A 10,740-nucleotide genomic window follows, 5' to 3' on the forward strand; every position below is an offset into this window, starting at 1 on the left:
CCATACATGAAGCAATTGAGCTGTCCATCATGCTTATGATAATTTAAAATTTAATCTCTCAAATAAAATGAAAAGGGATTTAATCATCAATTTATTTAATTTTTATTTATTTATTATTATTTTGTAGTTATTGACAGTTGGCTTGGTTGTTTAAAGTGGAACAAAGAACATGTGCATTCATGGACATGCACCAAACCAACATGGATCCAACTCATTGGTAGTTGTCAAATTGTTTTTTTTTTTTCTCAATTTGTGGTTGTGAAATTTTTTCCATTATTTTCATTTAAATTTCGGTTAAATTATAAAAATAAAATATTTTTAAATTTTCAATTTTTCATCAGCGGTTTATATTTTATTTATTATGATTAATTAAATTATTAAATTTTGGCTAAACTATTAATAAATAAGAAAATGGCTAAAATAAAAATATAATTAATAAAATCCAAGTAATATTACATGTAATATTTTATAAGTTTGTGTATAAATATATTAAACAATAATATGATCTGTATAACCAAGGGGAAGCCTAAAAGCGTCTTTTCCCCCAAACACCAAGCCTTTCGTATATTGAGACTATTTATTTATTTATTAATTTATTTATTTTCATGTCGGCAAATAATTGTTCTTATTTGCTTCTCCCTTATAGCAGCTCATGAACTTTGCTATGAATTCTGTATAAGAAAATTAAGAAATAGAAAGACTTTTTTTATTAATAATTTATATTTTAAAATATTGAAATTAAAAAAAAAAATTAAGAAATTCTGAAATATATAGATATATAATATTTTTTTTATTAACATTTTTTTTCAGACAACCTTTTAAAAAAAATAAAAGAATAAAAAATAAATTTTTTGTCACACATAAACAAAATTTAAATATAAAACTTGATTAAAAATCAATTTTATACTATAATATATATATATATATATATATATATATATATATATATATATATATATATATATATATATATATATATATATATATATATNAAGAAATTCTGAAATATATAGATATATAATATTTTTTTTATTAACATTTTTTTTCAGACAACCTTTTAAAAAAAATAAAAGAATAAAAAATAAATTTTTTGCCACACATAAACAAATTTAAATATAAAACTTGATTAAAAATCAATTTTATGCTATAATATATATATATATATATATGAAATTTTACATATTAATTTTAAAAAAAATATATATATTTATTTATTTATTTTGTAGGTTAATTATAATTTACCTTCAATCTTCAAGAAGTGGTTAACGTTCTTTCTCATAGGATCATGCAACTCTTTGATCACTGCTTCTTCCCCATTGCCTTTGTCAGTGACAAATGGTTTTTCCTCCATTTTCTGAAATTCAAATTAATATTTCTTCCCCATTGCCTTTGTCAGTGACAAATGGTTTTTCCTCCATTTTCTGAAATTCAAATTAATATCCACATTATTATTATTATTATATATTTCCATTCAATATTTATATTTCAATTTATAATAAAATGGAAAAATAAAAAGAAAGAAAAATTACATTATAATCGGCATAGAAACTTTCGACTCGACGCTGTAATTCTTCGTCCAAGAACTTCTTTAATTCGTCTACTAGAGTCTGTACGTACATACATTACAAACATAAATATAGAAAAAGAAATCTCAATAAAATAATTATTTATTTATTTAATAATTTTAAAATAATTATTTAAAAAATGGGAAAAATAAATAAGAATTTACCTTAAAAATGAAATTGGGGGAGACATCGTATTCAATAAGCTTTTTTAGCTTTCCACGAACAATATACAGCCTGCACCCACAAATATAAACATTGTTTTTAAGAAAATTTTAAATTTTATTTATTTTTATATTTGTTAGAATTAGAAAGAGAAAAAATTTTAAAATATTATTATTATTATTATTGATTTTTTTTTTATTTATTTAACACCCACTAATTAAAAATATTTGAAAAATCCAAACAAAAATTTAAAAACTAAGCTGCCATTGATAATTATATGGTTTTTTTTTTATTTTTAAAAATTACGCCCATAAATACTATTTTCACTTCGTTTTATTGTCTTGGTATTTACTTTTTACATTTATTTAAGAAATAATTTTTAAAATTTGATAAAGAATTCAAATATTTAAGGATATATATATAGAAAAAAAATAATAAAATAGTTATCAAACAAACCTAAAATTCGTTTTTAATTTTTAATTTTGGTTTAGAATTTAATTGATTTTTTTATTTAAAAAGTGAGAAATTAATCAATAATTGAGCATATTATCAAATGAGGTTAAAAATTAATTAATAAAAATTTTAAAATCTTTAACGAAAAATAATATTTAAATAATGGTTGGAGATGTAAAATTACTGTTTTGGGCTTTGCTCCTCGACGATCTTCTTAGCAACATCTGCAATATCATCTTCCCAACCCGTCAATAATTTATTCTCATCTTCTTCAAACAAGCGACTGCAAATTAATCATTAATTTCTTCATCAAAACCTCAATTTATTATTGAATAATAATAAATTAATTAATTAAAAATAAATTCCTAACCTTTTTTTCCACGAAGCCTCCAATGATCGAATGGCTTGTCGGAGGTTGTTCTTGGAATTGTCGGCGATTCTCTCTGCCATTCGACGCGACAAGTCGAATTCTTGTTGTTTTGCTATGTATTCCAGAACTTCCACTATCTATTTTCATTATCATAATAAAAATCAATTATTTATTTATTTAGAAAATAAAAATATTTATTTTTTAAAAAGAATTCCATTTATGGTAAAAAAAACACACTCTAAGAGAGTGTTCTTCTGTTATAAACTCATAATCATTCTCTAAATTAGTCGATATCGGACTTTCATCATCCAATAATCTTATATGATTGATCTTTGTAATACATATTAGCTTATGTTAAAGAAAATACCTTTAAAATATTACATTTTTACCCATATCCTCGAGTTTAGTTCATATTTATATTTTTACACAGTTACTTCTTAATTTAAATATGATCATACATAAATTTTAATTAATTATGATATTAATTAATAAGATCATACATAAATTTTAATTAATTATGATATTAATAAAAAAGGAGTGACAATTAATTAATTTAAAAGAATTAAATCCAAAATTCAAGAGTAAAAATGAAATATTTTGAAAATTAGAGATTAAATATAAAATTAACTCGAAATTAATAAATATTTTGAAATATAGTGACCAAATAGAAAAACTCGAAAATCAAAAATGTATATATATATATATATATTCTAATTGTTTAAAATAAAAAAATGAGAAAAAAGGAAAAAAAAATGTGACCTCTTGCTTTGAAGGCGGGGAGAGATGAACGTGAGTGCATAAAGAGCTAAGAAGAAGAAGCTTAGAGACATCAGAGCAACAGAAGAAGATTTTGCTGCACCCTTTGTTCCTCTCAATTGCCCATTTTACATACATTAGGGTTTCATTTGATAGCTGATCTGCTTCACATAACAATATCCCTACACCCATGCATTATAAATGTTGTAAGTAGCATATTATGCCTCGTTCACCTATGTTCGGTCCTTCTATCAGCCTCGAAATAAAATAGCAGACATTTGAATCAACAACAATAGAATTTCTCGAGCTATGTTTAGGTCAATAGTTAAACTTATGACCTATCATGTAACAGTCCAAGTCTATCGCTAACGTATATTGTCCATTTTAGCTCGTTATATATCGTCATTAGTCTCACGGTTTTAAAACGCATATGTTTCGTTCCTCTCTCCAACTGATGTAAAATCTCACAATCCAATCCACCCCCTTGGGGACCAGCGTTCTCACTAGCACACCGTTCAGTGTCTAGCTCTGATACCATTTATAACAACTCGAGCCCACTACTAACATACATTGTCCGCTTTGACCCGTTACATATCATCGTTAGCCTCACTTTTTTTTAAAATGTGTTTACTAGAGAGAAGTTTCTGCACTGCTATAAGAAATGTTTTGTTCCCCTCTCCAACCGATGTGGGATCTCACAATTCAATCTACCCCCTTAGGGACCAGCGTTCTCATTGGCACATCGCTCGATGTCTAGCTTTACATACCATTTATAACAACTCAAGCCCACCACTAGCATATATTATCAGCTTTGGTCGGTTACGTATCATCATTAGCCTCACAATTTCTTTAAAATGTGTCTATTAGAGAGAAATTTCTACACCATTATAAGGAATGTTTCGTTCACTTCTATCTCACACATTCATAAAACATTAAGAATCAAATACGAAAAAATGAAAATTTGAACATATGATAACCAATCATAAAAAGACAAATATTAATAAATCGACTCTTTACGGTTTTTTTTCTAATTCAAACTCTTCACTCTTTAACTAATGATATATGTTTTAACCCGTTGCACTATGTTCAAATTGAAATTTTTTACTATATAGTCGAGATATATTTAGATAAAAAAAAAATACGATTAATTAGTTAAATTAACGCATGTACGTAGTACCTCGACATCTGGCATGATTACATGGCAAAGGGGATTGAGTTTCTTTGATGAGCTGGTCAATGACTTGTTTCTCAAAGCCTTTGGTTTGTGAGAGATTGACTTCCACACAATGAGATGATTCCTTCACCTTTACTTCAATGCTCCCCACCATTTCACTCTGCCACGTCACACAGCTTCAACTTATTTAACCAACACCCCTCCACGTCATTAAATCCATTCTTCTTTTTATAGCAAGTTTAATTAAATGAAAAGAAAAAAAGAACAAAAATATTATTTAAATGTAAAAAAACATTTTTAAAATATAGAGGTAGAGTTTGTAATTGCATGGTCCTTAAGGGGCACACTTGTAATTCAACCAAAGAATATATATATATATACACATAGAAGGGAAAATAAAACCCACCTTCAAGGCAAAAACTCTACCAACTTCCTTAACCTGTGGAGAAATAAAAGAATAAATAAATAAATAAAAGAGTAAGCCAAATTCCATATTTAAAATATAAAAGGAAAACTACTTATAAAATTTTAATTATTTCAAATAATTCAATAAAATAGAATCATAGAACTCGAGCCCAACTAAAAAAAACAATACTCGAGATATTGTTCACTTTGAGCATAAGCTCTCGTGATTTTCCCAAAAGTCCTCATATATATTAATGAAGATAGTATTCCTCACTTATAAGCTCATGATCTTCCACTAAATTAACCAATGTGCGACTCATTCCCAATAATCCTCAACAATCCTCCCCTCGAACAAAGTACATTATAAGCCTCCTCTAAGATTTATGGAGCTCTCGAATAGCCTCTCTTTAATCGAGGCTTGACTTCTTTCTTTGAAGCCCTCAAACAATATCACCGTATAAGTATATTTCTACACATCACCATTAAATTTTTTACAATTTATCATAACAATACTAAATTGAATAAGATATATATTATGCATTTTTATGATACGGAAATGATATAATAAGATAAGAGATTAATTAAGGCATACTGACAATACACCTCCATTGCTTGTTCACCGAAAGCCTGTCTGAGCATAGCTTGAATCATCGTCCTTTTCCCAACTCCCGGCGGTCCTTCGAATATATAATGCCCACAACCCTTCTCCTCCACCACTTTCTTCAACTCACACGCCGTTTGCCGATTGCATATAAAATCCTCCAGCACTTTTGGCCTGTACTTATCCCCCCACGTGTACCTTTCCTTCTCCTTCTCCTTCTCCGACGCCTCCCCTCCGCCGTCCACCCCCACTCCACTCCTTCCCTCTCTCCGCCCGTACATTACTAATCTCTCCCTCAACAGCTTCTCTTCCTTCTCCGTCGCCAACCGCTCAATCTTCTCCGGAGACGACGAAGTAGCCAACGACGTCGTTTTACCAACAACTGTTGTCGTCGTTGGAGTTTCGTGTTGATGATGAGCTGGCGGCTTCTTATTGGGTTTTCCTATGAGGCATGGGGCCCACTCCTTGAGTTTGGAAACGACGGCGTATGAGAGAGAGGTTTGAGTTTGGGCCGTGGTTGTTGAGCTGGCGTAGTGGTGGGGACCAGTGGTGACGTGGGTGGTGGTGAGTGGGCCATGGTGGTAATTGATGGCGAGGGAGGAGTCAGTGAGGCCGCGGTAATAAGGGCTGGATTTAAGGGGGGTTTTATCGAGGTCGTCGATTCGTTCGTTGTGGGCTTGGAGGCTTTCTTCCGTCAAGTCGGAGTTCCGGGAGAAGAGGTTCAGGCGGGCTAGGAGTTTGGCTAGCTTTGTGGACCAGGAGGATTTTGAGGAGGAGGAGGCTGTGGAGATGCTCCAATGGCGGCGTTGGCGGCGGCGCGTGTTGGAGTCTGACAAGGAGCGGCGGAGAGAGGAAGAGGAGGAGAAGTTGGGTTGTTGTTGTGTGGCAGCCATGAAGATCAAGTCGGGAGGAGGAGACGGCGGAGGAGATCAGGAGAGATGAAAAAGTCGTACGTTTCCATTTGAAAGGGAGAGAAAAGGCTGGGAATGAGAAATGAGGTTTATAGGAAAGTTTTGAAAAAAAAGAGTATATTCTTTTTAACAAATTATTATTATATTTTAAAAAGTATCTTATAAATTAACTAATATTAAATTCAAACAAAATTAAAATTAAAACACACAATAAAGTATTAAATGACAAGATTTTAAATAAACTTTTACCTTTTAAATTAAAATTGAAATTTAGTGATTTATTAAATAAACTTAAAATTAAAATAATTTTTAAACCAAATTTAAAATATTATATATAATACCCAATTTTTATAAAATATGTTGAACAAAACTTGAGAATCTATTAAATTAAAATAAAATAAAATATAATTTTAAATTTAAATATTTAATTATTTTAATGGGAGCCGATATTGTTTGGAGGGGGTGGAGAATACAAAGGAGGCGATAAAAGCCATGCATAATTTTCAACAGCTTTGTTTGCGTTTCCGGAGGCAGGCGGAATAAGCAATGGATCGAGTTTGAATTTTCAATTTAATTTAATTTTTTTATAAGCTATCAGTAATAGTTGTAGTTCAATAATTTAAATATAAATCATCCGTCCAAATATTAGAAATTCAATTTTTTAATTTAAAATTTTTTGAGTTGTTGATTTGATTTATATTATTATTACGTCTTATTTAAATAAAAAATTCATTAATTAAAGATTGAAACTGAAATACGGTTAGATATATTTAAAAAAAAAAAATAGTATTGGGCCGAAAGATTATGGGCCTTGAGTCCACGTTAAGCCTTTAATGGGCCGGGCTTTGCACGAACTCATTTGGGCCCATTTGATTAATTGAAATTGAAACAAATGCTACGCAAATCAAAGTAAGTGATTCTGAGTTCGAACCGGATTTAGACCGGTGTATAGAATTTCCTTAATATTTTCCTGCATCCCCGTTCATGTAACCTACTTATTTTGAATTACCTCTACGAGTAAATACTTATCTAATTAGTCTATGTATGCAACTAACTAGTTCCTTACCGAACCACCTTTAATGGCTTATCGCTAGTAAAGATAGTTGACAGTTTTCTAGCGCTTCATCATTTAGATCGAAGGCTCTTGTGTCAAGACACATTGTCAAAACTTAGCTCGATGAAGGGGCCATTAATTAACTTTCAAAAAATTGAAGAATGAATATGGCACCGAGTGACTTGAATTTCTCATAGAAGGTGCTGCTAACACCATAAAACAGAGAAATGTTTCGGTCCATATTCTGTATGGGCGTTAGAGCATTGAACATGATGATGTCATCCTCAGCTTCTTCAGACTTATCTTGCTTAGAATTTCAACTTTAATATTTTTATCTTTAATATCTGATATTATTAAATTAAGATTAAAAATTATACTTATAGCTTTGACGTAATTGATTTATATTATCATTTTTTTAAAAAGAATATTAAGAAAAAGCACTTATGGGTCTAATCACCTTTAAGACAACCTAAGCTACCATTCCCATACATTATATTATATTATATATGTATATATATATATATATTTCTCCTATATTTATTATTATTATTATTATTTTCTTTTTTTTTTAATCTCTTCATGGCTGGCTTAGACTTGGGCTTTGCTTCTCACTTTGTTAATCAATTTCAGCACCCTTCCGTCGATCTCCGCCTGCAGCGGCGGCCGGATGCCGACGAAGGTTACGGCCAGTTTCACGACGGTGATGAAGACCACAACATCTCACAACAACCCAACTCCGGCGGAGAAATTATGGGTCGCCGCCCGAGAGGCCGACCGCCCGGTTCGAAAAATAAACCGAAGCCACCGGTTATTAGTACCAGAGAAAGCGTTAACACCCTTCAAGCCCACGTCCTGGAAGTCAACACTGGTTGCAATGTGTTTGACTCGATCGCCACGTATGCTCGGAAATGCCAACGTGGCATCTGTATCCTGAGCGGTACTGGCACCGTCACTAATATTACCTTGCGACAACCTGCGACCGGTAGCGCCGTTATCACACTCTCCGACAGGTATGTTAAACTCAAAATTTTATAGATTAATAATTAGGTTAGTTTTAATTTTAATTTTTTTAATTTATTACAAAGTTAATTGAATTTCATTAAATTTTGTTGGATGATGAAAGTTCCACCTAGGTTAATTTAGGGAATGATCATGGTTTATAAAGGAAAAATACTAACTCTATTTGTATAAAACTTTTTGGAAAACCCTACAGTAAAACCATGAGAGCTTATGGTCAAGGTAGACAATATCATACCATTGTGGAGAGTCGTGTTCGTCTAACATGGTATCAGAGTCATGCCCTAAACTTAGCCATGAGTTTATAACGGGGAACTCTAATGTAAATCCATAAGAACTTATGTTCAAATTAGACAATATCATACAATTGTGGAGAGTCGTGTTCGTCTAACAAATTTGATCTATAATTGCAGGTTTGAGATATTATCTTTGTGGGGTTTGTTTTTGCCTCCGCCGGGGGCGACGAGTTTGAGTATCTTTCTCTCCGGAGGGAAAGGGCAGGTTATCGGAGGGAAGGTTGTTGGCTCTTTGATTGCGTACGGACCGGTGATTGTCATCGCTTCGTCGTTTACCAATGTTGGTTATGAGAGGCTGCCGTTGGACGANGAATACAAAGGAGGCGATAAAAGCCATGCATAATTTTCAACAGCTTTGTTTGCGTTTCCGGAGGCAGGCGGAATAAGCAATGGATCGAGTTTGAATTTTCAATTTAATTTAATTTTTTTATAAGCTACCAGTAATAGTTGTAGTTCAATAATTTAAATATAAATCATCCGTCCAAATATTAGAAATTCAATTTTTTAATTTAAAATTTTTTGAGTTGTTGATTTGATTTATATTATTATTACGTCTTATTTAAATAAAAAATTCATTAATTAAAGATTGAAACTGAAATACGGTTAGATATATTAAAAAAAAAAATAGTATTGGGCCGAAAGATTATGGGCCTTGAGTCCACGTTAAGCCTTTAATGGGCCGGGCTTTGCACGAACTCATTTGGGCCCATTTGATTAATTGAAATTGAAACAAATGCTACGCAAATCAAAGTAAGTGATTCTGAGTTCGAACCGGATTTAGACCGGTGTATAGAATTTCCTTAATATTTTCCTGCATCCCCGTTCATGTAACCTACTTATTTTGAATTACCTTTACGAGTAAATACTTATCTAATTGGTCTATGTATGCAACTAACTAGTTCCTTACCGAACCACCTTTAATGGCTTATCGCTAGTAAAGATAGTTGACAGTTTTCTAGCGCTTCATCATTTAGATCGAAGGCTCTTGTGTCAAGACACATTGTCAAAACTTAGCTCGATTAAGGGCCATTAATTAACTTGAAGAATGAATATGGCACCGAGTGACTTAAATTTCTCATAGAAGGTGCTGCTAACACCATAAAACAGATAAGTTTCGGTCCATATTCTGTATGGGCGTTAGAGCATTGAACATGATGATGTCATCTTCACCTTCTTCAAGCTTAATATTTTTATCTTTAATATATGATATTATTAAATTAAGATTAAAAATTATACTTATAGCTTTGCATCATTAAATAAATTTATTAATTTAAAGAAATTATTCCTTCGTTGACGTAATTGATTTATATTATCATTTTTTTAAAAAGAATATTAAGAAAAAGCACTTATGGGTCTAATCACCTTTAAGACAACCTAAGCTTTATATTATATTATATATGCATATATATATATTTCTCCTATATTTATTATTATTATTATTATTTTCTTTTTTTTTTAATCTCTTCATGGCTGGCTTAGACTTGGGCTTTGCTTCTCACTTTGTTAATCAATTTCAGCACCCTTCCGTCGATCTCCGCCTGCAGCGGCGGCCGGATGCCGATGAAGGTTACGGCCAGTTTCACGACGGTGATGAAGACCACAACAACTCACAACAACCCAACTCCGGCGGAGAAATTATGGGTCGCCGCCCGAGAGGCCGACCGCCCGGTTCGAAAAATAAACCGAAGCCACCGGTTATTAGTACCAGAGAAAGCGTTGACACCCTTCAAGCCCACGTCCTGGAAGACAACACTGGTTGCAATGTGTTTGACTCGATCGCCACGTATGCTCGGAAATGCCAACGTGGCATCTGTATCCTGAGCGGTACTGGCACCGTCACTAATATTACTTTGCGACAACCTGCGACCGGTAGCGCCGTTATCACACTCTCCGACAGGTATGTTAAACTCAAAATTTTATAGATTAATAATTAGGTTAGTTTTAATTTTAATTTTTTTAATTTATTACAAAGTTAA

At 31.7% G+C, this 10,740-nt stretch overlaps 3 protein-coding genes across 3 annotated transcripts; 2 read left to right on the plus strand and 1 right to left on the minus strand.

Moving 5' to 3' along the window:
- Positions 1-436: 436 nt before the first annotated feature.
- On the minus strand, positions 437-6,467 carry LOC111474906 (replication factor C subunit 3-like). Its single transcript, XM_023119733.1, has 10 exons — positions 5,489-6,467; positions 4,887-4,919; positions 4,484-4,640; positions 3,310-3,488; positions 2,551-2,687; positions 2,365-2,463; positions 1,730-1,799; positions 1,530-1,607; positions 1,243-1,354; positions 437-671 (listed from the first exon to the last, which is right to left on the minus strand). The coding sequence occupies exons 1-10, from the start codon at positions 6,377-6,379 to the stop codon at positions 604-606; spliced, it is 1,824 nt and encodes a 607-aa protein (XP_022975501.1). The 5' UTR covers positions 6,380-6,467; the 3' UTR covers positions 437-603.
- Positions 6,468-8,030: 1,563 nt separating this feature from the next.
- On the plus strand, positions 8,031-9,107 carry LOC111474907 (AT-hook motif nuclear-localized protein 23-like). Its single transcript, XM_023119735.1, has 2 exons — positions 8,031-8,461; positions 8,882-9,107. Exons 1-2 carry the CDS (start codon positions 8,031-8,033, stop codon positions 9,105-9,107), a joined length of 657 nt encoding a protein of 218 aa, XP_022975503.1.
- A 1,123-nt stretch (positions 9,108-10,230) lies between these two features.
- Positions 10,231-10,661, plus strand: LOC111474908 (AT-hook motif nuclear-localized protein 23-like; the record flags this gene model as incomplete). Its single annotated transcript, XM_023119736.1, has 1 exon — positions 10,231-10,661. A coding segment is annotated over exon 1 (431 nt), but the record flags the coding sequence as incomplete, so codon positions are not given.
- Positions 10,662-10,740: the final 79 nt, after the last annotated feature.

The sequence above is a fragment of the Cucurbita maxima genome, unplaced genomic scaffold (assembly GCF_002738345.1).
Source record: "Cucurbita maxima cultivar Rimu unplaced genomic scaffold, Cmax_1.0 Cma_Scf00784, whole genome shotgun sequence".
Taxonomy (NCBI): domain Eukaryota; kingdom Viridiplantae; phylum Streptophyta; class Magnoliopsida; order Cucurbitales; family Cucurbitaceae; genus Cucurbita; species Cucurbita maxima.

Coding starts and splice junctions, on each gene's coding strand:
- LOC111474906 (XM_023119733.1), bottom strand. CDS start 6,379: ATGGCTGCCACACAACAACAACCCAACTTCTCCTCCTCTTCCTCTCTC. Junction 2,688..3,309: donor CCCCGCCTTCAAAGCAAGAG/GTCACATTTTTT, acceptor TAATGAAAATAG/ATAGTGGAAGTTCTGGAATA. Junction 1,800..2,364: donor GAGGAGCAAAGCCCAAAACA/GTAATTTTACAT, acceptor TTGTGGGTGCAG/GCTGTATATTGTTCGTGGAA.